The 26,644-nt window shown below is 44.3% G+C and overlaps 11 protein-coding genes across 11 annotated transcripts; 5 read left to right on the top strand and 6 right to left on the bottom strand.

Annotated features, from left to right (window-relative positions):
• Window positions 1–13: 13 nt before the first annotated feature.
• On the bottom strand, window positions 14–3,895 carry GIN4 (protein kinase; the record flags this gene model as incomplete). The annotated part of the gene is made up of 1 exon (XM_024857248.1): window positions 14–3,895. The coding sequence occupies one exon, from the start codon at window positions 3,893–3,895 to the stop codon at window positions 14–16; it is 3,882 nt and encodes a 1,293-aa protein (XP_024714384.1).
• Window positions 3,896–5,618: 1,723 nt separating this feature from the next.
• On the top strand, window positions 5,619–7,896 carry C7M61_001849 (ATP phosphoribosyltransferase; the record flags this gene model as incomplete). Its single annotated transcript, XM_024857247.1, has 2 exons — window positions 5,619–6,625; window positions 7,092–7,896. 2 exons carry the CDS (start codon window positions 5,619–5,621, stop codon window positions 7,894–7,896), a joined length of 1,812 nt encoding a protein of 603 aa, XP_024714383.1.
• A 100-nt stretch (window positions 7,897–7,996) lies between these two features.
• Window positions 7,997–9,388, top strand: RPN5 (proteasome regulatory particle lid subunit; the record flags this gene model as incomplete). Its single annotated transcript, XM_024857246.1, has 1 exon — window positions 7,997–9,388. The coding sequence occupies one exon, from the start codon at window positions 7,997–7,999 to the stop codon at window positions 9,386–9,388; it is 1,392 nt and encodes a 463-aa protein (XP_024714382.1).
• Window positions 9,389–9,424: 36 nt separating this feature from the next.
• On the bottom strand, window positions 9,425–10,783 carry PGA4 (1,3-beta-glucanosyltransferase; the record flags this gene model as incomplete). Its single annotated transcript, XM_024857245.1, has 1 exon — window positions 9,425–10,783. The coding sequence occupies one exon, from the start codon at window positions 10,781–10,783 to the stop codon at window positions 9,425–9,427; it is 1,359 nt and encodes a 452-aa protein (XP_024714381.1).
• Window positions 10,784–12,171: 1,388 nt separating this feature from the next.
• On the top strand, window positions 12,172–13,499 carry APM1 (Apm1p; the record flags this gene model as incomplete). The annotated part of the gene is made up of 2 exons (XM_024857244.1): window positions 12,172–13,452; window positions 13,494–13,499. The coding sequence occupies 2 exons, from the start codon at window positions 12,172–12,174 to the stop codon at window positions 13,497–13,499; spliced, it is 1,287 nt and encodes a 428-aa protein (XP_024714380.1).
• A 20-nt stretch (window positions 13,500–13,519) lies between these two features.
• On the bottom strand, window positions 13,520–16,485 carry RFX2 (Rfx2p; the record flags this gene model as incomplete). Its single annotated transcript, XM_024857243.1, has 2 exons — window positions 13,520–14,018; window positions 14,723–16,485. 2 exons carry the CDS (start codon window positions 16,483–16,485, stop codon window positions 13,520–13,522), a joined length of 2,262 nt encoding a protein of 753 aa, XP_024714379.1.
• A 1,585-nt stretch (window positions 16,486–18,070) lies between these two features.
• On the bottom strand, window positions 18,071–18,850 carry POL30 (proliferating cell nuclear antigen; the record flags this gene model as incomplete). Its single annotated transcript, XM_024857242.1, has 1 exon — window positions 18,071–18,850. One exon carries the CDS (start codon window positions 18,848–18,850, stop codon window positions 18,071–18,073), a length of 780 nt encoding a protein of 259 aa, XP_024714378.1.
• A 260-nt stretch (window positions 18,851–19,110) lies between these two features.
• On the bottom strand, window positions 19,111–20,112 carry C7M61_001843 (uncharacterized protein; the record flags this gene model as incomplete). Its single annotated transcript, XM_024857241.1, has 1 exon — window positions 19,111–20,112. One exon carries the CDS (start codon window positions 20,110–20,112, stop codon window positions 19,111–19,113), a length of 1,002 nt encoding a protein of 333 aa, XP_024714377.1.
• Window positions 20,113–22,227: 2,115 nt separating this feature from the next.
• On the top strand, window positions 22,228–23,301 carry FBA1 (fructose-bisphosphate aldolase; the record flags this gene model as incomplete). Its single annotated transcript, XM_024857240.1, has 1 exon — window positions 22,228–23,301. The coding sequence occupies one exon, from the start codon at window positions 22,228–22,230 to the stop codon at window positions 23,299–23,301; it is 1,074 nt and encodes a 357-aa protein (XP_024714376.1).
• Window positions 23,302–23,370: 69 nt separating this feature from the next.
• On the bottom strand, window positions 23,371–23,682 carry TIM12 (Tim12p; the record flags this gene model as incomplete). Its single annotated transcript, XM_024857239.1, has 1 exon — window positions 23,371–23,682. One exon carries the CDS (start codon window positions 23,680–23,682, stop codon window positions 23,371–23,373), a length of 312 nt encoding a protein of 103 aa, XP_024714375.1.
• Window positions 23,683–24,034: 352 nt separating this feature from the next.
• C7M61_001840 (putative tubulin tyrosine ligase) lies at window positions 24,035–26,134 on the top strand (the record flags this gene model as incomplete). The annotated part of the gene is made up of 1 exon (XM_024857238.1): window positions 24,035–26,134. The coding sequence occupies one exon, from the start codon at window positions 24,035–24,037 to the stop codon at window positions 26,132–26,134; it is 2,100 nt and encodes a 699-aa protein (XP_024714374.1).
• Window positions 26,135–26,644: the final 510 nt, after the last annotated feature.

The following is a 26,644-nucleotide window of genomic DNA, read 5'->3' as shown; positions in this document are numbered from 1 at the left end:
CTAATCCCTTCGTCTAGGTCTCCAAAGCTCCTTCCTTCTCCAAAACCTTCTGAATCTCCTTAAATAATGTTGCACAAGTAGCGCTTGAACCCTTCACCTTCGCACAAATCAACTCCGACTTCTGGTTCAAAGCTCTAGGGTTGATCTTAATTCTGAACTTGCAACTCTTCAAGTTGAATGAGTTGTTGCTAGAAATAGCACCCGTAATGTTGTATCCGACCTGGTCTTTCTTGAGGTTCTTCAAACCGAAATTGGACCAAGAGTTGAGAAGAGCATACAATGCAGTGATCATCTCTTGCTTTGGCAAAATCGTCCTGAATCTCTTGATATCGTCAGCGGTTGGAGCGGTATTAGACGATGAGAACCATCTGGAGAACAAGCCGCCCTTCTTCTCTTCGACCGAGTTTGCCCTGGAGTCAGCTGGTGAAGGAAGCTGTTGGGCCTCATTATCATCCAAGGACTTCTTCGTACCCCATGACAACTTGCGGAAGATTGATCTGTTTCTCTTCTGGGGCTGTTCTGGAGGAGCATGCTGCGTGTTGGTCTTGTCAACCAATGGCTTAGTACGCTTTTGATGATTATTAATCGTACCCTTATCATCGTGTACTCTCCCGTTTGGCTTCTGGCGTTCTTGTCTCGTTTCAGACTCGACCTTCTCCATGTCAGGAATCAACATTGTGGAAACTGGATTCTTACCCGATTCCCTCTTGGGCTTTTGCGAGGTTCTCTTTTTGTCCTTTGGTAATTTGATGTTGTCAAAAACATCCTCGTCATCCTTGTCGACAACCTTGTTGTCGCCTTCGTCTGCAAAAGTGTAGTCAGCATTCTTATCAGGGCTTATTTTAGCCTCGAAAAGGGTTTCATCGTCATCCAAAGGACCCCTCTTTGGTTTCACAGAATGTCTTTTGGTCGTTGGGTATCTCTTAGGCTTGTTGCCAGCGTAATAAGAAGAGCGCTTGTTAGCAAGATGTTCATCGAAGTCCATCACCGAGCCATTCTCTGACATCTCCTCTTCGTCATCGTTTGAAAAGCCAGCACGATCCAAACGGTCAGCAAAACTTGTTCTGAGCTGAGGCATGTTATGGTCTAACTTCTCTTCTTCTGCAAGCTCGCTCTCATCAATATCCTCGTTATGAGCGTCAAGGATACTGTTCAAGTCACGGTATGATTCCTTAGTAGATCTCATGGTGAGGATGGACAAGCGTTTGTTGGAAGCAGAGAACTGGGTGGACTTTCTCGTGACCTTGGGTATATGAACGCTTCCAATCAACGTCTTTCTGTCCTCGAGCTTCTGTGAATGTGTCTTATTGCCTCTGCTCTTGGGAGCAGGTTCGGACTCTTCTTTCAAGTTCTTCTTAAGGTTGTACTGTGAGTTGAGAAGCTTGGATTTCCGAATCTCGTTCATGTATTCCTCACTCAACTCAGTTTCGTCTTCCTTCTCGTTCTCTGAAAGATGGAACTCCTGATTTTCGTATTCGAAGTCCTTGGAGAGCCTTTGCACGTCATCAGCATTGCCAACGGAAATCATCGATTCCCTGTTCACTCTCTTTTTGGTTTTCTCAAACTTCTCTTCACCTTCAACACCAGCATTGTGGATGTCTTGCGCTGTCCACAAGGGGTCCAAACGTGAAACAGGACGTCTCGTCAAGATTGGGGTGAGACGACGACGAGGATTAGGCTGGGTCACAGACCGCTTTTTAAGAGTTTCGACTTCCTGCTGAGTCAATTCGTTCAGTGGTTCATCTTTACCACCTTCGGAGATGGAGCGCAAGTTACTGGTGTTCTTGGATTGTCTCTTTGGTTGCAGGAGGTGACCGCCCTCAGGACTCAATTCCAGCTCTCCCTTGTTGTCTTCGGTGACAGTGATGGACAACTTCTTCGAGGAAGCTAGCAAAGACCGTCTCTTCAGACGTCTCTTTTGTTTGGCCAACTCCTTTCTGGCTTTGAGTTCTGCTTCGTGCTTCTTGCGTTCGAGCTCCATCAACTTCTCGTACTCTTTAGCTCTCTTCTCCTCCTCATCTTCGAGCTTTTCATCGTCAACGCTGTAGTCTTCTTGGTTAAAGATCTTATCACACAACGTAGCAAAAGTTGCAGAGGTACGCTTGGTTTGCTTATCCATATACTCCCAGTCAGTCTCACTGGACAACTTGGCGTAAGTGGATAACAACTTCACCGTGATAGAATTTCTCTTGAGACCCGAAGTAAGAGATTGTCTGATCGACTTGCGTCTAGACATCCTCTTGGAAGCCATGGAAGTTCTTTTGGCAGAGTTGGACAACGGGCCTGGAGCGAGTGGTGGCGCCGATTCAAGAGCAAGTTCTTGGGGTCTGTCCTGGCCATTTTCGAATGGTTTAGCGTGTGCATTAGGATCTTGCTCTCCGGAAGCGTAAATGGAATCTTTTGATGGCAAGGTTGGCGGAAGGGAACCTTGAGATTGCTCCTGGGCATTCACGATATCATTATAGAGGTTTCTGGGCAAGTTAGCTGCGGATTGCCTAGATGGAATCGGCTTTCTGCGAGGCGACTTAGATGGTGACTGGCTGTAGCCTCTGTTGTTTCTGCCAGGAGACTTGAATGGGGAGTTTTGAACACTTGATGCAGCGGAGAGTCTGCCTGTGTTGATTATCGAGTTTCTGTTGGCTCCGTAACGTCTCTGGAAAGACACTGGTCTATTTTTTGCGGTAGAAGCATTGATCTTACTGCTTCTTCTCTTTGGAGTTGCTCTGTTCGACATTGAGGATGCTGAACGGGGTATTCTTTTGTCAGGAGAGCCATTGACAGAGGTCGAAGGGGTTGCAGCCTCGTCCAGGGTATGTCTGTATCTGAGAAGCAAGGCGTAGAATGTCTTCTCTGGGTTAGGACCTTCCTTGAGGAGGCACTTGACGATTTCGTCTTCCAGTCTGTCATGCCACAAGATGGAAAGGTTCAGCAAGATCTGCTTATCGATGTTCTTGATCGAGCCCAATGATCTATAAGCCGTTTCTGGATGAGGTAAGGACTTGACACTGATGAGATCTTCGTTAGGAATAGGGTATTTGTTAAGCAAACGATGGTTAAGAACTTCAGGAGTGGTCAATCTCTTCATTGGGTCGACTGTAAGCATGCGCCAGATCAAATCTTGGGCGTCATTACTCAATTCTTCGGGCATCTCAAAGTTACCAGCCTGAACCTTCAACAACAAGTTTCTGATGTTCTCGTCATCAAAGGGTAATCTTCCGGTGAGCAAAGCAAAGAGAATGACACCGCAAGACCAAACATCGGAGGCGGCACCGTGGTATTTCAAGCCTGACACAATCTCAGGAGCAGCGTAGTGAGGAGATCCACAGGAGGTTTCAAGCAATTTGCCATTGCTTTCCAATGCAGCCATACCAAAGTCAGCCAATTTGACATTTAGGGAGGCATCAAGGAGAAGATTCTCTGGTTTCAAGTCTCTGTGGCAGATTCCCAAGGCATGGCAGTAGGCAGTGCCCAACACGATCTGACGGAAGTATTTGACGGCTTCTTGCTCCTGCAATGGGCCTCTCTCGACTAACAAGTCGAACAACTCGCCGCCTTCGACATACTCCAAAACCAAGTACAATGCCTTGGAAGTTTCCCAGACGTCGTAAAGACGCAACACGTTAGGATGGGTAAGCAACTTCATGATGATGATTTCACGTTCAATGCCATAGGGGAGGCCACCTTTTGTGGGTTTGTCATACTCATCGTTCAAAGCAGATTTGGAAACCACCTTCACGGCAGCTTTCTGACCCGTGGAGCTATTGACACCAAGGAGCACACGGCCGGTGGCACCTCTTCCGAGAGTCTTTCCCAACTTCCAAGGGCCAATTTTCTCTGGATGGCTGTGGGAATTCGACGTGGCCGATAAAAGGGAGGCCTGTCTTGAAAGCGGCATGATGTAGGGTGTGGAACGAGTGACAGTGAGTGGATTGGGGAATAAAAATAAAATAGACTAAGCCTGAGCAGGGGGAAGCTTAAAAAGGCAAAGAAAGTTCTGGCAGGGGAAGAAAAAGGTTGGAGTGGAGGGATTGACGATAATCTGAAAATATGTAGGTTTGAGGAACTGGCAAATGAACGGCGCCTGGAGAGCAGGGTTTTAATAAAAAAAAGAAAGATTTTCTCAATTGGGAAGCGAGACGCAGCTTCAGCGCGACGCGTTGCAAAAATGCTGCCAAAAAGTGCCTCACCGCACTGGTTTAGCTTCTCGGAGAGGGCACCTAACGTTGGCGACAGGCACGCGGTGCATCGCTTCCCACAGGCTTCCAGCCTTCGCCAACATTCTCCAACAAAACAGAAATGAAGAAAAAAAATAAAAAAGTTGAAATGTAGGCAATGAAAGTATTGAACGGTGAGTTAGGTGGCTAGTAACTTCCTGAGGACTACTTGGTTGGATATCTGTCGCAGGATTTGACAAAGACGATGGGTGTAATTTGCGTAATTCGGTCAATGCTGTACAGGGGTAAGTCTGTTGAGAGATCGGCTATCAGGAGTCGGTTCAGAAGCTTGAACACTCGCTTGGCGGCTGGTCAAGGTGGGATAGGAATAGAGGTGAGCCGTTCTAATTCAATGTTGAACTTTTTGGGTGTTAAACTTTCTCTTTTTTCTTGTTGCGCTTAGGTGGATTTGGTTTGCCTCGAGGCTCGCTCGGTAGTAAAGTGAGCTTCGAGGCAAGCGAGACGAAAGTAATGACGCCTTTGAGTTGCCAAATCGAAGACCCCTTTGTCTCCGCTCGTTTGATTATTTTCTCGATAATATCACAAATCTTTAAGTTTCCTTATCTGAGAAGATCGCCAGCCTCAATAGAGCGACTCGTAGGATGCTAACTACCGGCCCGACCTGAGGAAAGGTGGAGCAAAGTTTTTGTTTCTCAACTTTCCTTTCTTTTCATTCCCAGTCTCAGGGTACCCCTTAATTACTGTCTTCAGTATCTAGGATCTTATGCCATTCCTATGGGCCTACTGCAAGATAGCCCCGGCGGTGATGCATTTGATGGCTGCGAAAAGTAGCCGCAGTTACCTCGGTACCTCGGTTTCACCCACCCGAGGCGTCATGAGATTTTCAATATTTTGAACGCCAGAACAGCTAGAATGGTGTTTTAATAATATGGTTGAACTCCATTACCAAAGTAACTGTCGGCGTTATCTAGACGCCATTGGTTCTTCGCTTTAGCGATATCGCACAATGGAACCGCTGGTGCTTTATCAGATGAAACATCGTGTCCTGAGTTCTTAAAGTGCACCGGGAGTTCATCACTTCAAACACCGTCAAGATCTAACCAACTTCTGTAAGACAATCATAACCTTTCCAAATCGGGTAGTGCTGGCTAATGTTCCAAGTGGGAGAGCGCCTTTTTCTATGAGCGAGCTAGCCCTTGTAACCACACATTTTAAACACCCGTAAAATCCTTCAAAATGAGGGAATGCTCTAGATAATATCAACCAACATAATAAAATTAAACCACATGGCTCCTCCCCCGAACTTGCCTGATTAAACACAAATATTTCTTTTTGCTCGCTGCAGGCTCTCTCACCTTCGCAATCGAAGTCACCCTTGTAACATACACTTTTTTGTTTCAAGACATCCACATCCGTTTCACCTAATCGTTGATACCCACTAGCATGTCCGAGTGGATTTCGACATTTCCCGGTTACACACTGGTGGTATCCCGTGTGAAAAAGACCGTCGGCAGCATTATCAGAACCGGCCCGACTCCTCGCCATGTAGGTGTCATTATGGATGGTAACCGAAGATACGCCAAAAACCACAAAATCGAGCTCAAAGAGGGCCACAACTTGGGCTTCGACTCGATGGCAAATATCCTCGAGCTTCTATACGAATCTGGTGTCGAATGTGCCACAGTTTACGCCTTTTCCATCGAGAATTTCAAAAGGCTGCGTTATGAGGTTGAGTGGTTGATGGACTTGGCCAGGTCCAAGTTCCAGCAAATAAGCCAGCAGGGTGAGCTTTGTGAGAAGTACGGCATCAAAATCAGAATCTTGGGTAACGTTGCTCTATTGCCGCAAGACGTTCAAAAGATATTAGCAGAAACAGAAGAAATCACGAAAGACAACACCCGAGCAGTCTTGAACGTTTGTTTTCCGTACACGTCGAGAGATGAAATGACTAATTCGGTGAAGAAGATCGTTACCCAGGCGGTCAAAGATACCTCAGTTTTCATCGATGAGTCTACTATCGACGACTTCTTGTACACTTCGGAGTCTCCTCCGTTGGATATCTTGGTCCGCACAAGTGGAACCTACAGGCTATCGGACTTTTTATTGTGGCAAGCGGTGCCCTCATCGTGTGCCATCATGTTCAGCAATAAGTTATGGCCCGACTTTACTGCTTGGGACATGATTAAGATGCTACTCACGTGGAGCTTCAATGTCTACTGGTACGGAAGTGGTAACGGTAACCCAAGCTCTGCATCCATGAAGCAAGAACTCACATCAGAATCACACGCCAAGGCGGAGATTGAACTTTCTCCTCTGCCTGGCTTGTCTTCCTCCACAACTGCATACGAGCGTTTCCAGGACAACTCCAGCGATAGCGATCGTGACTCGCTAGTGAAGTCGGATATCGAGAACAATACTTCCAATCTGTCGATGACTTCAGATGTCGCCAAGTAACGGTTCAATATGCGCTCGTTGAACCCGTTTCGTCATCTCATCAACCGGCTAGAGATGGAGGGAAGGGTGCAAATAAATTCCCCTCAAGATGTTCAGATCTTGAATCGGTTGGTATCATTAATCCTATTTACAGCATTAAATCCTAAAGTCATAAAACTGTAGTGGCTCCTGCAGATGTCCCATGTGGTAGGTTGAGTCATTGAGCATATCCGCAGCCTAAGAAAATCGTTATCGACGGTCGCGAAAGCACATCGCAGAATATCAACTAATAATTTCCATACCGTTGAACACTATAACACAAAATGGATTTAGTTAACCACCTTCCGGACCGTTTGATGTTCGCTGTGCCCAAAAGTATGTTTTATATTGGAATCGCCGTTAAATAACTATTGCTAACATATCAGAGGGTAGATTATATGAAAAATGTTGCAACTTCCTTGCTGGTGCTGACATCCACTTTAGACGCTCCAACAGATTGGATATTGCTCTTTCAACCAACTTACCCATCGCTCTTATCTTCCTTCCGGCCGCTGATATTCCTACTTTCGTCGGCGAGGGTAAATGTGACTTGGGAATCACAGGTTTAGATCAGGTCAAGGAAGCCGATATGTTGAAGTCAGTTGAGCTCTTGTTGGATTTGCAATTCGGCAAGTGTAAATTGCAGGTCCAGGTCCCTGAGATTGGATCTTACGATGAGCCAGAGCAGTTGCTTGGAAAGAAGATCGTCACATCATTCACAAGGCTAGCTAGCAATTACTTTGCCGAGATCGAGAAGGTCCATGGCATGGAAGAAGGAAGCACGAAAATTACCTACGTCGGTGGTTCCGTGGAAGCATCTTGTGCATTGGGCGTCGGTGATGCCATCGTTGACTTGGTGGAGTCTGGAGAGACAATGAAGGCTGCTGGTTTGAAACCTATCGCTACTGTCTTGGACACCTCGGCTCACTTGATTGTGTCCAAAAAGCCTCGTTTCCCTGACTTGGTGAAAATCATTCACCAAAGATTTGAAGGTATCTTGGCTGCTCAAAGATTTGTCTTGTGTACCTACAATGCTCCAAGATCCATAGTCCCTGAGGTTTTGAAAATTACTCCAGGCAGAAGAGCTGCTACTATCTCAGCTTTGGAAAACCGCGAGGAGACGGATGAGCCATGGGTTGCAATTTCGTCCATGGTCGAAAAGGCTAGAATCAGTGATGTTATGGACGACTTGAAAAAATGTGGTGGTACTGATATCTTGGTATTTGATATCAACAACTGCAGAGTATAGATTATATAGGAAGGTATTTATGCCGATTTGAGGCGCGCACGTATGTGGCAACAACTCACCTACAAGACAAAGCTTCATTCTCACACTCGATAAACGCACAATGTCAAGAGAGGACCCCATTAAAGCGGAGAAAGATTTCTCCGAAACTCTTGAGGAGCAAATTCCTTTAATCGAGAAGACTCCTGACTACAAGCAGGCTATTGAGAAGTACTTGGTGTTGGAGAAACAGATTCGTCAGTCGTCCGATTTGGCCTCGAGTAAAAGAATCTTGCACAAGATCGTCGAAACACTCGTTCATCACGATGATTGGGACTACTTAGATGAATTAATCACACCCTTGACCAAGAAGCATGGTCAATTAAAGACGTCGATCCAGCTGATGATTCAGGAAATCATCAAGAACCTCAAGTCTTTGGATAACGACAAGCCTGTCCAATTGGAAAAGAAGATGAAAGTTATCGACACGATTAGAACTGTCACTGACAAGAAGATCTTTGTTGAGGTTGAACGAGCTGTTGTTTCTAAGATGCTTGCGGAGATCTACTTGGTTAAGAAGAACGACTTAGATAAAGCGACCGAAATCTTGTGTGACTTGCAGGTCGAGACTTACTCGCTCATGCCATTCGAAGAGAAGATTGAATACATTCTTGAGCAAATTCGGTTGACTTTACAGAAGAAAGATTTCAGTCAAGCTAAAATCTTGAGCAGAAAGATCCTTTTGAAGACGTTAAAGAACTTCGACAAGGCCGATGAATACAAAGCAACCTACTTGAAGTATTTGTTGGAAATCAACAAGCATGAAAATGACTACCTTATGATCGTGAGAAACTCGCTTCTTTTGATCGAAATCCCACTTGTTAAAACTTCAGCGGAGTACAAAGACCTACTTGTGTCTATTATCTACTACATCATCTTGTCGCCATTTGACAACTTACAATCAGATTTGATTCACAAGATCAAGGCCAACTCTGCATTTTCCAAGAACGTGGATGCCAAAGTGTTCGAGCTTTTGGAAATCTTCACTACAAACGAGCTCATTCACTCAGAGAACATCGAAAGCGACTACCGTAATGCCTTTTTCAGCAAGTCATCTGTTTTCGCTGATAACGAAACAAACAATACGAATTTGCAGAACCGTATTATTGAACACAACTTGCGTATAATCAATATGTACTATCTGTTCATCAAGTTGGACAGGTTGGCATTCTTGTTGCAGGTGAGTCCCCAAGAGGCAGAGGAGCACGTTAGTGGAATGGTGAACAAAGGCATGATTAGTGCTAAGATTAACAGGCCACAAGGCATCATCAAATTCGATAATTTGAAGCACGGCTCAACAGCGGGTGCAGCGCAGATCACGAGCAATAGTGAAAACATAAACGATTTGTTGAACAACTGGATCTATGATGTGGACAAGCTATTAGAGGAGGTCGACAGCATAGGTCATTTGATCAATAAGGAGGAGATGATGTACGGCATCAAGCAGAATACATAAGTTCATAGTCAAATTGGCATGTAAATTTATCGTTATTTAGACAATAAGAGCGAAGATGAAAGCACTCAATGAGGCGAAACCGGAGATGGCGCCGATGTTGTTAGCAACGTTTCTGGTGGTGGTGGAGTCCGAGTTGGAGTTGGAGTTAGAGCTGGAGCCACCGGTGGAAGAGGAGCGGGCGCTTGGGGTGAAGGAACCAGAAGCACCACTGTAGTCGCTGGAGTCATCAATGTCGTTGTCGCCATCGACACAAGCCCACTGGGTGTTGGCATCGAAACCATTACCAGATGGCTCAGCACCATGGAAGTACTTCAAGGCACCCTTTGGAGTATCAGGGATATCCGTGCTGGCCTCCCAGTCACTGTCGACAGTAGGACAAGTGGTTGGATCCAAGTCAGTACGAGCACCGCCATCACCAGTTGGCAAAGTGACGGAGGCGAACTGGGACTTGAGGTAGTCAAAGTCGTCCTTCTTAGAAACAGTGCTGTTGTCGTTGCTGAGCTCGACCAAACCATACTCGTTCTCCTCTTCAGTGTACTCGTAAGCGATACCACCGGAGAAAACAGGAGACATCTTGTCAGAGAAGATGGCACCAACCTCAGTGAATTTACGTGGAGTCACTTCATTACAACCGAATTCCGAAAGGAACAATGGCACCGAGTAGTTGCTGTACTCCTCGACCTTCTTGTCGTAGCCAGAGCGGGAGAAAGAAGAGTCACCACACCAGGAGTAGTCGTTGTATCCAAACATGTCAACACGAGCCAAGTCGTCATCGTTACAGTTGAAGTACTCCACGGACTGACGACGGTTGGAGCTGACATCAGCAGCGGAGTAACCAACTGGAATGTGACGAAGACCGGTAGCTCTCTGGAAAGTCTTGATGTCACGAACAACAGCCTTGACCTGAGCAGCGGCTGGGGTGGTCTTTGTGTCATCAATAACCTCGTTGGCGGCAAAGAAACCCAAGGTGTTGTTGTACTTACTCATCAACTTAACGGTTGCAAAAACCTCGTTAAGGTACATGGTGTTGTAAGAACAGTTAGCACCATCATCTCTAGCGATGGAAGCCTTTGGGATGTTGGTATCCAAAATCAAGTAAATGCCGGCCTCTGCAAGGGCCTCCATGCACTCGTCGTGGTCGCCGGTGTTGTCTATGGAATACACTCTAACGGTGTTGACACCAAGATCCTTGAAGTGTTTAATGTCTCTCTTGCATGTTTCGGGAGAAGAGAGCGGGTCGAAAAGGTCGGAGGTTGCACCGGGCTGGTAGGCAATACCCATGATGTAGAATCTCTCATCAGTACCCTCTTTGTAGAAAGCGTTACCTTTCGTAACGATAGGGGTGATGTCGGCCGCTAAGGCAAGTAGCGGAAGGAAGAAAAGGGACCAGAACATTATGGTAGCGAACGTTAAGAAATGTGTGGTGTCGAAAAAGATCCGCCGGCACCGCTTGGGTAAGTGGAGTTATATATGGAAGATGCAAAAGTATAGACGCAAAGCATCAGGCTAGTGCATTGAGCCACGAAAAGCCGAACGCGAAATATGCACACAGCCGCAGAAGCGCTACACCGGCCGCGGGGAGAAAACGCAGTGGGAACGGCCAAATCGTCTGTGGGAGTATGTACAGTTGCTGTTTTGCTATGTGGAATCGATGGGGTGGTAGGGTAAACAAAGCATAAAAACCGCTACCTCGTGCAGGCTTTGTGCGCTTGTGTGCAGTATTCCTAAGCGGACCTTCATGCTGAGACCCAAGCCAAGACAAGAAATCAAGAGTTATGTATGAGGGATCCCAAGACCCACCCAGAAACTTGGCTCTTGTCGGCAACGCCAAGCATAACAGGGCTATGTTGCCAGGCACGCCCCAGGCGAAGCAGACACGATATTAAAAAGGAATATAGCACCATTCTTTTTTTATATCCCCGTCTCCAACGAACAACTGCTATTTCTGACGACAGCGCCGTACACTGAGGCTTACGGGGCTTGTTTTCTTCTTTCTCACGCTGCAAACGACGCAGCCTTTAGCCGAGCCACCGCGCGCCTCTTCAAACTATGTAACATGCACCTCCTCGGCAATATACTATTGATTGAGTCGCGGGTACCACGGTGGAATTTGATCAGGGTGTCTTGGAAATAGAGGTGGGCTTATACCACTGATCAAGGCTGTGTATGTTTGTAGAGCTTACTTAGTATTGTGTGGGATTTGCTTCAGATGACTTTATCTTGGCCGCCAATCTTCTGGAATTTCCTTCTCCACGATACGCCTCGGAATCCGCCTTCAACAATTAGTCTTTTGATCTGTTTGTCTGCCAGAAAAGACCCCCTCTCGAAAAACTCTATTTTGAGATCTCTTTTTTATTTTTTGTGCGTATCGCTATATTTGAAAGGTGACCCTAAATTCGTCCTGTTCAGGACATCGACGCACAACCTACAACGGCTTCAGCCAGATTGGCCTATTTAGTGCTTCTAAATATTCTTCTTTACTGCATTATCCAAATTTAGGTGTTTCAAAGATGATGCAGTCGACAGTTCGGCTCCAACGGCGACTCACTCATTAGGTGTTGCAGGTCTGATACACGCAAAACGAGTTGAGAACAGCACAACTTCGTTTAGTACTATTCGATCTTCTTCATTTTGTTTCACCGCTTGTCGCTGCCCCTCATTTTTCGCATACAGTGTTGACAGAGTCGGATCGAACTTTGACGTCCAAAGGTAGTGGTGTACGGATGTACTGCGCTACTGACATTTCATTTCAACACATATACAGTTCCCATATCGCCGGTACTATGGCTTCTCAGGTTCACTTTTTGGATGCCAAGGGAAAGCCTTTGCTATCGAGAGATTACAAAGGCGACATTCCTGCAAACACGATAGAAAACTTCCCGCTTTTGCTTCTAGAACTTGAAAATGATGATGACGAATCGCTTTACAGGCCCTACATCAATAGCAAGGGCATCAATTATGTCTATATCAACCACAACAACCTATACATATGTGCATTGACCCGAAAAAATGAAAACGTCATGGGTATTGTGGTATTTTTGTCGAAAATTATCGAAGTGCTCCAACAATATTTCAAGAGTTTGGAGGAGGAATCTATCCGAGACAACTTTGTTATTACATACGAGCTATTGGATGAGATGATGGACTTTGGAGTTCCACAGACAACTGACACCAAGATATTAAAAGAGTACATTACGCAAGACTACTATAAACTCATCAGGAAAACTCCATCGAGAGTGGTGCAGCCTCCTAGTGCTGTCACTAACGCGGTCAGTTGGAGAAAAGATGGTATCATGTACAAGAAGAATGAGGCATTTTTGGATGTTGTGGAATCTATTAACATGTTGATTAATGCTAATGGACAGGTGTTGAATAGTGAGATTCTTGGAGAGGTGAAGATGAAATCAAAATTGAGTGGTATGCCTGATCTTCGTCTCGGACTCAATGACAAGGGCATCTTCACGTCGAACATGCAAGATGATACAGCAACAGAGTCGACCACCAACTCTAAGAAGATCGAGATGGAGGATATCAAGTTTCACCAGTGTGTTCGCTTGTCTAAGTTTGAAAATGAAAGAATCATTACTTTTATCCCACCTGACGGCGAGTTCACGGTAATGTCATACCGTTTGCTGTCGGCCCAGTTTCTTGTCAAGCCATTGATTCTTGTCAATTGCAAATTCGTTGTTCACAAACACAGCCGTATAGAGATCTTGTGTTCGGTGAAGGCTCAGATCAAAAAGAAATCGACGGCAAACAACGTTGAGGTGATCATACCCATACCAGAAGACGCTGATACGCCCAAGTTTACCCCTGAGTACGGAACTATCAAGTGGATACCGGAAAAGTCTTGTTTGATATGGAAGCTCAAGACGTTCCCAGGCGGAAAACAATTTCATATGAAAGCTGAGCTTGGATTGCCTGCAGTTGGAGACCCAGAGAGTATTGTGTCGAAAAAGCCAATTAAAGTGAAGTTCACAATTCCTTACTTCACTACCTCAGGAATTCAGGTACGCTACTTACGCATCAATGAACCAAAGCTACAATATCAGTCATACCCTTGGGTTCGTTATATCACACAGTCTGGTGACGACTATACAGTTAGAACTAAATAGCCTAATTCCAGTGTGTTCACAGAAGTGTTTTCATTAGATGCTTCAAGATTTTCGCCTTGAGCATAGTTACCTCGTTGTCGTTGAGATGATCAAACTGACTACTCTCAACAAAGAACGGCACACCAAGCTCGTGAAGCATAGCATCAGATTCTTGACTCAATTGGCGTTGACGGTCAGCGATCATTTCATAATGGCTTTGAAGCCTCTTCTTGAGCTCCTCGTCAAGCCTGCTCTTCTCCAGGGAATTGAGCAGACTTAGCTTGCTCAACCCTGAGATTTTTTTGGGTAATAGTTTCTCGTGGTCTCCGAGTATCACTTGTTTCTGTTGAGCTGCATCCTGTTGGAATCTTTTATGCTTGTCGATCAACGACGATATCTGCTCCGACTTTTCTTTCTGCCTTAAGAGAAAACGATTGACAAAGCTTTTTGCTTCATCAATATCTGTGATTTTGCTTGGGTCTGTTTGTTCAGCTGCTTCATGTAGCATCTCATTGATCTTTCTGTCAAGACGGTTCCTTTTCAGGATGAGTTCAAGTAAGGTCTTATCTTGCCTTCTATCTGAAATGGTTTTACAGATGCGACTCTCATTTTTCGATTTGAGTCTAAATAGAGATTTGGACTTTGAAGTTAGCTCATAGCATTTTATTTGATGGTGCACGGCGGATCTGAGGTCGTTCATGAAATCAGGAATAGTGCCAGAGAAGGATCGCGTGAATCGGCTTCTTCATCCTGGACTGCACATCAGCGGCTGGTGCGTATCTTAATAAAGGACTGGTAAGCGCGGCGTAGTCCTAGTGGAATTCATGCTCTTATTGATTCGACTGCTTTGAGATGAAGACTATTCATCTCGGCAAGGACGTCTAGATATTCCTGGATAAAGCTCTCTAAAACGTACCAAAGTCGAAAGGTTGGGTTTGCAGGTGTCATTGTCTTGCCTCCAAGCATGGAAGTATGGGCCCTGTACGTGAATTGAAGAATTTGAATGGCAATTTTTGAGTATAATCCCCGAATTACCAGTGCGGGAAATCTAGCTTTGATGTCCTCATTTAAAACGCCCTCGTCAACGAGCTTGAGAGTCGCTAGTAGTAACCTAAATTTCAAAGCACCATGAAAGCTCTCCTCAGTCTGCGGTAACCAACCCTCCATAACGTTTGTTACAAACAGTGCTAGATCATGACTCACCATTTGCTCTATAGAATGGCAAGATTCGAAGAGGAACTGTCTCACATTGCTCTTCACTGGAACGCCTCGAAACTGTGGTCTGTATCGACTAGCAAGAAGCACGCTGATGCAAGCTTCCGAGATCAACCTGTAAGTCTCATTCAAGCCATCCTTCAGGCCCTCGGTAGCCACACGTGTGACATCCTCTTGCATTTCCTTCAAGATGTAGTCTTGAAGATCAGCTTTGAAAAAAGCGGCTAACAATTGGTTTAAGTGAATCATTCTGGAAAGGATCCCCAAAAAGTTTCTTATATCATGTTGTTGCATCTTTTGACTCACCAGTGGGCTCATCTCTCCTTCGATTCGCTTGATGAGATGTGATACTTTGCTGGTAAGCCTTTTGATATTGTCAGTGTGAAGTGGCTTTCGCAACAGTAGGAGGTGAGGGAACACTTTGAGCGATATCACCATGAATAGATGAAGAAATATCTTGGGCTGATTTGGAGATGCTGATAGCTTGGGTAAGACAACGTCTATTACTCCTCGAAGTAAGATGTCATCCTCCTCCGTTGAAGGCTCATCTTCACCAAAAAGGAGCCTGTTCATTTCATCGGGTGAGACTCCAGATTCTTCCAATGCATCCGAAGAATGTTTAAGGGCTGCAGCAAACCAATTTCTTTCGATATTATCATTTAAATGTTCATCAAGAAAAGCTTTCAGAGTAAAGGGCCCTTCGGGGAAGAAATGAGTTGGCTCCACAAATGTTCCTTGAGCTTTGATTCTGTTTATCATTTCTGTTTGACTAATGCTTCTGTTTCTTTTGTTCTGGGAGGGTCGATAAGATGACTGTTGACGGCGAAGCGTGGACTTGCTGTGGGAAGCTCCTGCCGTCTTCTTCAGAACTTTGAATATGTCTGTAAGCTCAGGTAAGTCATTTCTGAACAAAGCTTTTATCTCATCGCTCACAACGTTGTCATTCCAACGAATACCCAAATAGTTGTATCGTGATTCGCCGCGACGGCCCAATCTTTTTGAGACAAGATTAGGGTACACTAGCTTGATAAGCTTTCCCAATTTTGATTGCCCAAATATGAGTTTTTGTTGTAGGCTTGTTGTATTTGATGATGACGGGTACTTAAGTATGAGCTTCTGGCAGAGTATGTAGTACACCTTGTAGATATCAAGTCTCGGGATGGGTGAACGCTCAGAATGTCTGTCTCCATCCTCCGTTTCGATTAAGGAATGACGCAAAATCTTGATAGCCAATAGGGATCGAAGAAGCTCGTGGAGATTCACATTAGATGCTTTTAGGTCTGACCCGTCCAAGGACGGATATTGGTTGTACAAAGTCTCCGGAAATCGAAAGACTTCAAGCACACGTTGAATGATCTCCATGCCACTCTCCAGATCGTCATTAGTTGAAGTTTTATCAATTTTATCTATCGCAGATTGAATGGCGTCATTGTCAGATTTTGGGTTGTAAAGCACGTTATAAAATTCGTCCAAAGGTAATGATTTGTCAACTCGGCGAAGTAGCGATAATAAAAAAGTGTTTAGATTGAATGCATCGAGCTTGAGCATATCAGAAAGGATCGCATGTAGCGTTTCATCACGGGAATGGGTCAACGTTGAAGCGTCGGTAAATGTTGACAGGGATTGCTGATGCGGGAATATCGTAGCAGACCCTGTCGGCATGACAGGTGCATTTGATGAATGCAGCTTGTCTTCGTGCAGCAGCAAAGACATTGACAGTTGAGTCGTGTATTGGTTGGGTGCCTCAGGTCTGTCACTTAAGGAGTTGTTCAAACTGAACATATCCATGTGACTGGATATTGAAATCTGATTTCTGTGCACGATCGTTGATTGTGTTGGCTGCGAACGTTTATGCCTGCTGCTGATCAGCGAGATTGGGTAAGTGCCTGCAGATCGACTTAAAGTCTGGGGAGACAGGAAGATCGAACGCTTCGGATTCTGTGCATTGAATTGTGATTCCATACTTTCAGATAACGAGTGTGTGCGGCTCGGCTGTGCCGAATCTTGAGTGTTCCTTATGTGTTTAAAAAGCGAGTCTTGTGAGTCAAAATCACTTGATTGAGCTGGAGCATGTCTAGGAAATAGCGAAGGACCCTGGCGCGCATCTGCCGATTTTATGCTATGATTGAACAACCCGCTTTCTCTTGGTTGCGATCCGAGTGTGTAGTTCGATCGGAGATCTGATTGTCTGTGGGGAGATAAAATTGGAATTGTGTCCGTCAAATTTCTGAAGCCTGGGGCAGTGTGGCCTCGGAGGGGTTCATGGGCGAATGCTGCTAGTGGGGGCAATTCGAGGTTAGTCTCTTCGCTCTCATTACCATGATGACTGTGATCACTAATTGAGGTCAGTGTGACTCCTTGACTATTGGAAGAAGACTGACCTGCCGCAGAACCAGGTTTATTTTGGTGTATGGTCATCAATATCAAGCAAAGTTAGATTGTGTTAATCAAGATCGCATACTTCAAGGTTTATATAGATCTCACTCCATATGAGGGGAAAAGATAAAGTATCGCATTCTTGATGAGGGATGATCCACATACTTCTTTTTGTTCGACGAGTCAGATCAGAATATGCGAAACAAAATGTACCAAAATTTGGGAATGCACCGATTGCGAATTCTTTGATCTAACTTTAATTATCTACATTCGTTGTAAGAAAAATTGTTTCAGAGATTTACTTAAATAAAATATCCTGCTAGGAGGAGGCAAACCAAATTTACAGGACTCATGCGACGGGAAGGGGGTGCTTCTCCTGTCAAGATAATCGCAGGGTTCACTACCGTCAATATATCCTTTATTGTTTCTTCCCGATGCGGATTCCTGTCTGCCCTCGATCACATAAATCACCATCAACTCCTGCCTCTTTGGTCATACATTCGGTGAGGACCATCAAGATTTGAATGCTTCAAGGTCAGCAGCAGGAGTTAAATGACGCAACTTTATTTCAACATGTCTTAATTTATGCATCCAAGCCACTTCTGGTGTCTTGGTTACAGTGAACACAAGGCAGGAGTCATTGATCCCAAATTCGCGGCTCGGTTTGCCACGCGATCAGGCCTCTGCCCCACACATTTGATCTGGTATCGGAGGGCTAAAAAGGAAATTTGACGGAAGTTTATCCAAGTATTGTGCAACTTCGAGAAATACATGGGTCGGAGTTCTTCAAGATCAAGTAATGTGATTTCACAGACAGGTTCTAGCGTGAGACGCTTCTAATAATAGGCGGTCATAAGAAACTAACTGGTAAGTCCCATTCAACATATTTATAGAACTGTACTCATTGACCCCTCAAATATTTCGATGTTCTGGTTTAGGAAGTACTACAAGTAAGGCTTCAATATTATTAATTGCAAGTGATAAGCTTGTACACTCTTTAATCATCCTCATCAAACTTGGGAGCCAAGTAAAACCTCAAGTAACCACCTGCGTCCAACTTGTACTCAAATAGGGCAGGCGTCTTGTCGGCCAATTTGATGGTGATGGTTCCGGAAAGAGCTGTGGCCTTGATGATATCATTTAAGTATTTCAATCCAAAAGTCAAGTCGACAGGATTCTCCAAGTTGACAGAGACGGATTCCTCGGGGCGGTCCATATCAGTGTAAGGCTTCAACACAACAGAGCCAGTACCGGACTCACCTTCAGCGCTGAATTTCACGGAGTCCTTGGTCACCGTAATGTTAAGAGACTCAGAAAGGTTTTTCAAATCTCTGACAAGCTTTGCGAACTCTCCGCTTGGCATGTTGATGACAGAGTCGTATTGCATGTCGTCAATTCTTAAAAACTCTGAATCAATGTCCATCAACTTCAAAGAATATTCCGACACACGCTCTTTCTTCTTGTCCTCAAAGATAGTCATAACGTTGTCTGGAGAGTCCTCCGCCAACAACGTCAAATAGTCTTCGTTGTTGCCACATTTTATGATTTTGGAAAATGAATCCAAATCAATACCCAAAGTGATGTCACGGTCACATCTGTACTCTGAGAAAGCCGACAGGCCGACCAAAAGGGAGACAAGCAAAACTCTCGAATCATCAACTGCTTGAACAGTCATTCCATGCTCTGTGCAGTTGAAATTGCATAGCTTCACACAATCTTTGATAGAGTCGACGATTTTTTTAAGAAGGCTAGCTTCGTCAAATTTTCCCTCAAGCATTGCGTGATTGGTCTCAAAAACGAAAAGAAAGTACTTGTAAGTAACTCAGAGGAAGAGGTTGCGCGACGCGAATTAATGTGAGACGCGACCCATGTCTCTCACACGCCCGTCGCTTGATGAGCTATGTGCAATTCTCGACATTTGGAGAATAGCTCGAGAAATTATAAGATCTTAAACCGACATCGCTCATCTATCGATGATAAGAGTACATTTAGATTTGAGAATTATTTTTTAAACATGAATAATTGAAACATAATTTCTTAATTCTTCCGCTCACTCATCTCCTTTCCCCAACGCTGCAAATCATTGCGATATCTATCAGCCTTTACAATACCGTTCCGGATCGTTGTGAGGTTTTTGATGTACTCCTGTTGGCGCTGGATACTCAATTGCAAATAGTTTGTAAGATCTTGTTGTACAGCCTCGAGTTTCTCTGCTTGCTCCGGATCACTATCATCAAACCGCGGCTTTTGGAAGTCCTCGTATTTCGCTAGGCTACGAGGAAGGGCGAAAAAGGGATCTTCCTCGTCAAACTTTTCTTCTGTGGCGCTTTTCTTGTTCTCAGAAGTCTCTTGCCGATCCAGCGGCTCTTGAGCGACTCCGACCTCAGGGTTCTGAACGGTTGTACTATCATCATGCTTAGTCTCTGATTCATCTAGTCCATGGTCATAAGAGGGTAGTCCGAGATGTTCTTCTAGGAGATAAAACCAATCCTCGCCATTGAGAACTCTTAAAAGTTTGTTGAGATGATTCAAGGTATTTTGCTCGACCTCAATGAGCTCTATGAACTCCGAAGCTAAAGTAGGTAAACATGACAGCTTAAATGTCTTTGAAATCGCTGGATGAGTGACAACTTCGGAGGGATGACCTAATGGTGCAAGAATTTCACTTATTCGCATGACATCAAAAAGGTTTTCGTCATTTTCGTCGTCCTCGAGATCTGAGGAATCAGAAGTTCCATCCGATTCGGCGGATTCAGGCTCCGGGTCGTCAAGATCGACATTACTTGCACCATAAAACTCCAGCCAGCGCATTTTCCTGCGATGAAAAGAGCGTTCAAACTTGTTATTGGTGATAACCAAGCGCCCAGACCCATCATAGTCAACAATCTTAGTCTTCATCGATTGCTGTTTCGCCCCTTGGCGAAGCTTTCTTCCTCTATTCAGCGAAGTTACTGTCGCCGTGTTTTCACTTTCATGTGACTTCGTGAGTACAGCACTTTTGAATTTTGAAATGACATCTAGAGAGCGGTTGTCTAGCATAGTGAGCCTCCAATGAATACCGTGATTACAGCACAGAAGATGAGTTACGACGAAATGAGTGGTCTACGCTCGATGTATTATATGCAGGATTGTGTGTATTTTATTACGAGGGGACAGTCGTTTTATGCTTGAAAATGCCTCTAACGATTTCCTGTATTGGGAAGCTTGAATCAACAATTTTCTATTGTAGGTATGTATGCGATTCGCTTTCCTGATTTATCCAGCAAGGGTAATAGTAGGCGATAAGCATCGTGCGTATTCAAGTAATATCTGTACAATCTCTTAGTCCTGAGAAAACCCAACAGCTCGTAAAGATTCAAAGCAGCTCCATTGATGACCTCAGTTTCTAACATCACCTCGTCGATGTTATCCCATTTAATCATTTTGTCAATGGTCAACTGAACAAGTTTTGTGGCGATCCCCCGGCCCCGATATTCAGGTAGAATCACAAGCATGCCAATATAGCCCCGCATACGAACGTCTCTATGGGGTTCAGCCTTGGATATTATCACACCGATAATCTCATCAGTTTTCGTGTCACTCACCAAAAAGCAGTACTGCGACCATCTGTGGAAGAAGAACCAATATACATAAATTGAGTACGGCTCAGAAAGGTGCTTATCGATGATATCACAAACGTGAAAGAACTGCAGCTTCAAGTTCGGCTCGAATGAGTGAAATCGGAGATCATTGTCAACAAAATCGATTTTATGCATATTCCAGCGACTTTCAATTTTTGATGTCAAGTACGTGCGGAATGGGATGCACGGATCCTTTGATGAGGCAGTCGGCGAAATGATTTCAGCCGACTAATTGATTCTATTCGGTTCCCACACCATAACATAAATGCCTATTCTTCGTAGATTGATATCACCTGAAGATGATAATGGACAATTTCAGTTATATAGTCCAAACGTCTGAGGTCGATCAAAATTCCTTAACTCTGTCTAAATCACGACGTATAAGAGATTAGAGGTTTTCACCAATTTTGTGAATAGTATGATATTTACGCCACGCGTTTTCTAACACAAAACAGAACGTGGATTGCTTTTGCTAGACGGCGTTTTTGGGGGACTCTCGAGCTATCGAAATGGGCTTATGTTATCGTCCCCACATGTTCTAATGTTTCCGGTCTAGCGGAGCGATTGTTACGCGAGCTTTCGGTAGTATTTCGAATACTACGGTTTCTCTGATTCTGAGAGTAATAATTGAGAATGAGCATTGTTCCATGAAGTAAACGGAAATACTCAAGTCGATAGCTGTCGTGGTTCACAGAATGTCTCAGGTCTCGACGTAGCAAGAGAATTAATGGCCCCGGGATTTGTCGGAGAAGGTACCACGCAGCTCACAAACTAATGTGTCACGTGCTCTTCATATCCCGGAGCTAGCTCGCCTGGTGGTAAGGCCAGTCGCCTCAATGCGCAAGTATTGCAAGAAGTTGAGCAAAGTAAAGAATGTTCGAGATGTGGGATGAAGTCAGAAATGTCGTTTTTGCTGCGATATGAAGAATTCAAAGACAGTGAGTAGTCGAATGCAGAGTATCGAAGGGATGAGATAACTGTAAACCTTGAGAAAATGCTGTCAACTGATCCTCTTTAATTATTTTGGTAATGTTTCTTTTTTCAAATTTCTCGCATACACGAGGTACCTTTTATCTCGTGACAAGTCATTTTCGAATCATAGATAAGGTATACTCTCATACCACCTGGATCGTCGTGGAATTACCTAAGATTACTCCCATGGCTTTTGTACGGGCAATCATTCACCTGCAAGTAGTTAGTTGGCAAATGAATAGCACTTCCATCAAAGATTCACAGTTGCTGTAAGTGGCGAAGAACAAAAAAGAATGAGACTTTGTTTCAGACAATTTGACAGCAATGGCAACTACATAGGTCGCTCAAGCCGGCTTGTTAACGCATGAAGATCTAATGCGTTGCTTCTAAGCGTATGATGTCGCTCATGTCGCATGTCGTGATTCTCACCAGGTCAGGTGAGCGTCCCGGAGCGGAGTGGTCCCTCCACTATAAATATGCGCTTAATCCCCGAGAACTTACTTTTCTTTCCCCACTATAGGTCAATTCCTTCAACACACACAAGAAATTACCAAATAACAAAATGGCTGAAGTTTTGAAAAAGTCTGGTGTCATCTACGGTGACGATGTTAGAAAGTTGTTCGATTACGCTCAGGAGAAGGGTTTTGCGATTCCAGCTATCAACGTTACTTCCTCGTCAACTGTAGTTTCCGCTTTGGAGGCTGCTCGTGACAACAAGGCTCCAATCATTTTGCAGACCTCTCAAGGTGGTGCTGCTTACTTCGCTGGTAAAGGTGTCTCCAACTCAGACCAGACCGCCTCAATTCAGGGTGCTATCGCCGCAGCTCACTACATCAGAGCCATTGCCCCCGTGTACGGTATCCCTGTTATTTTGCATACAGACCACTGTGCTAAGAAGTTGTTGCCTTGGTTCGATGGCATGTTGAAGGCTGATGAAGAGTTCTTTTCCAAAACCGGTGAGCCATTGTTCTCTTCCCACATGTTGGACTTGTCCGAAGAAACCGACGATGAGAACATTGCTACTTGCGTCAAGTACTTCGAAAGAATGACGAAAATGAACCAATTCCTCGAGATGGAAATTGGTATTACTGGTGGTGAGGAAGACGGTGTCAACAATGAAAACGTGGACAAGGAATCTTTGTACACTCAGCCAGAAACCGTTTTCGCTGTCCACAAAGCATTGGCTCCAATTTCCCCTAACTTCTCCATCGCTGCTGCATTCGGCAATGTGCACGGTGTCTACAAGCCAGGTAATGTTGTTTTGAGACCTTCTATTTTGGGTGAACACCAGAAGTACGCCCAGGAGCAAATCGGCACTGACAACAAGAAGCCATTGTACCTTGTCTTCCATGGTGGATCCGGTTCTTCTCAAGAGGAGTTCGACACCGCTATCGCCAGTGGTGTGGTGAAGGTTAACTTGGACACTGATTGTCAATACGCCTACCTTACTGGTATCAGGGATTATGTTTTGAACAAAAAGGACTATTTGATGACCCCTGTTGGTAACCCTGACGGTGAGGACAAGCCTAACAAGAAGTACTTTGACCCAAGAGTTTGGGTCAGAGAGGGTGAGAAGACCATGAGCGCCAGAATCGCTGAGGCTTTGGACATTTTCCACACTAAGAATCAGTTGTAAGCTTCTTACTTCATAGTTGAACGAATAACACGTTTATTTTATAGTCTTCGTAAGTGTCCCTCCAAGGTTTTACTGGTGCAATCTAGCCTCCAAGACCTTATACTCGGGCATCGTTTCAGGTCGCAAGTTCGCTTGAACGGCAGACCCGACCTGAACGTTGGTTTTAACATATTTGGCCACACAGCGGTCTAGGCAAGATGCTTCCCCAGTATGAAGCTCACCTTCACCGTACTCGGGCATGATACATTTACTTCGACATGTTTGTAGGACACTGTTGAAGGTTGTGCTGACGGCGTAGAATTGAATCTCTGCCATTTTTATCTTCTCGGGACTGACTTCTTGGTTGGTATACTGCGCTGCATCACCAAGAAAAAACGACATCTTCAAAAGCTTAGGACAACTGGAATCGTTTTCGGATGTATCAGGCTTGCAGGGCGGGTTCGCTGATCAATTTACTTCATCGAAAAATGCGACTTCCCAGACGAACAGGCATCAGTGCTACGTAATATCCTGAAGCCTTGAAATTATGTTGATATTCTTTAATCTATCATCGCTCTTAAGGATGTTTATTTATACAGTTGTGTGAAATAAAAAAAAAATTAGAATTTGGAATTTTGGAGACTTGATCCAGATTTCTCTTTTCTTTACTGTTTGGATGACGCACGCAATTTTTGAAAACCTCACTTGAAATGCGATCACAGGTTAACTTCACCACCAAGCCAAATTACCGTACATGCATATTTTACTTACGAACGATGATGGGCCACCAGATGACAAGACAAGCCCTTACATTAAGTACTTCCTAGATGAGGTACAAAAATCAACGGACTGGAAAGTGACGATTGTAGTCCCAAACCAACAGAGATCGTGGATTGGAAAAGCACATTTTGCTGGTCGCGTGCTTGATGTTACCTACATCTATACTTTACCTAGTACGGAGAGCCACGACGAGGAGATCAACTCATTTGAAGGCCCTTTTGCGGAGCGGAATGAATCCTTACGCCAAACACACCAAGAGTGGCATCTCGTCAATAGCACTCCAGCTGCCTGTGCCGATTTGGGATTACACCACTTAACATCACATGATGAGCCTATAGATCTCGTCATCAGTGGACCGAACTATGGCAAGAATTCAGGGAATCTTTATATTCTTGCAAGCGGAACAGTTGGTGCCGCCATGGAGGCAGTCACACACGGTGCGAAGGCGATTGCCCTCTCTTACGAATTTCGAAGTCAAGTGAATGATCACAATCAGTTGAAAGAAGCTGCAAAGCTTTCACTCAAGATTGCGAAGAAGCTTCATGAAAACCTCACCGAAAACTTCGAAGTAGATCTTTACAGCGTCAATATTCCATTGATCCCATCTCTTGACTCCAATAACACCAGTGTGATGTATGCGCCGATTCAAAACAATTGTTGGAAACTGATTTATGCACCTCTTGGTAATGGAAAATATGGCTGGGCACCGGATTTCAAGCAGGTTTACAAGGATGGTCTAGTTGATGCGAACTATTCGGACAACAGAGTTTTACTCAATGACAGTGTCAGTGTGACACCTCTCAAGGCTGCTTTTCAAGCGGTAGAGCCATTAGTCGGGGATGTGTTTCAAAAGAACTATTCACTGCTGAATGTGGACAGCCATGTCCCAAGAAACATATTCTTGATCACAACGTCATCAAATGGTTACATATATGACCTTTTGGTTTCAGCTTTTAAAAATCGAGGCTTCGAAATTTCCAACTCGAGGCGTATCTTGGAGGATATAAAAGACGATGCGCAATTGAAAGTATTTCATTATGGCGAATATGAAGAGCTTGATATAGACTTGCTACAATCTCATCCGAAGCAATACTTCATCTCGTCGTTCATATATCGCAAAGCGCTTATAAGGAAACATTATCTCGCTAACACGGTGTTGCATTATTGCGCAAAATTTCCAGATTCAATTCTCAAACGTGCTCTTCCAGAGGCATACCTGATTGAAGTCGATTATGCAGAATTTTTGGATGACGCTTTGGATGAGGCGTTTGAATTAAGACAAGAATTGGAGACTTCAAAAAAAACATGGATTCTCAAACCCAGTATGGCAGACAAAGGCCAAGGGATTCGCTTATTCAGAAACATAGAAGAGCTCCAAGCAATCTTCGAATCGTTTGAGGAAGACGTACACGAATCAGATGACGAAGGTGAACAAGAAGGTATTATGGTTTCTCAACTTCGCCATTTCGTGGTTCAAAAGTATCAGGAAAATCCACTTCTTCTTCAATTCTATAATAATCGCAAGTTTCATTTGAGGGTTTATGTTGTTGCGGTTGGTGATATAAGTGTTTTCGTTTATGAAGAAATTCTCACCCTCTTTGCAGAACTGACTTACACGGGCGTATCAGATCTCGAGGACTTGACTTCACACTTGACTAATACCTGTCTCCAAGAAGGAAAGAACCCATTGGTGATTCCTTTTTGGCAATTATCTGAATTGGGTTCTAGTGAGAAACACGAAATTTTCGATCAGGTCAAATGCATAACTGGCGAGCTTTTTAAGGCTGCAACGAGTGTTGATAAAATTAACTTTCAGCCATTGGAAAATGCATTAGAATTCTACGGGCTTGACTTTTTGGTGGACGAAGACCATTCCGTCAAGCTTTTGGAGGTAAATGCTTATCCTGATTTCAAGCAAACAGGTCATGAGTTGAAAAACATTATTGAAAAGCTCATGACTTCCATTGCTCATTTATCAGCAAAACAGTTTTTTGCGGAATCATTGCAAGACGAGCTGAATGTGTTGCACTTGGTTTTCAGAAAAGATACTCATCCTCCAAATCATTCTAGATAGCCAGCTTTTAATTCAAGAAGATTATAAGAAGAAATTTTGAAGGGAAATTCAATCTCTGTAAACAAATAGGTTCACTGGAGATGTTGCACTTTTTCGTATTGCAGTTGCTTGCATCATCTCTTTCGAATTGATTCAATTCACCACAAAACGAGTATGCGAATCGGGATCAATTTATTTCAACTGAGTAATATGCTTTCTCATGAATTGATCCGCTATTATCTAAAATCAGTGTCGTCAGATCTGCCGAGTTCATGTCTGACTTGTCTGTAGATCACATGACTAAACGCTGTGGTGTCGTGCATAGACCACTAAGTCGACAAGCTCAAAAACTCACTACCGTCACCCTAAAAAAAAAAGTGAAAGCGAGAGGTGCGTCATAAATTGTCGATAATAACCAAAAGATAATCGATAATCTATTTCAACAACTTGGCATCTATAGAAACATCCAGGTGCTTTTTACGGGACCGTGTTGAACCTTTCATCGCTCCTCATTTGTGAAAATAATCATAG

This window comes from Candidozyma pseudohaemuli (assembly GCF_003013735.1).
Source record: "Candidozyma pseudohaemuli strain B12108 chromosome Unknown scaffold00003, whole genome shotgun sequence".
In the NCBI taxonomy this organism is placed as follows: Eukaryota; Fungi; Ascomycota; class Pichiomycetes; order Serinales; family Metschnikowiaceae; genus Candidozyma; species Candidozyma pseudohaemuli.
This window is presented reverse-complemented; position numbering and strand designations above follow the sequence as displayed.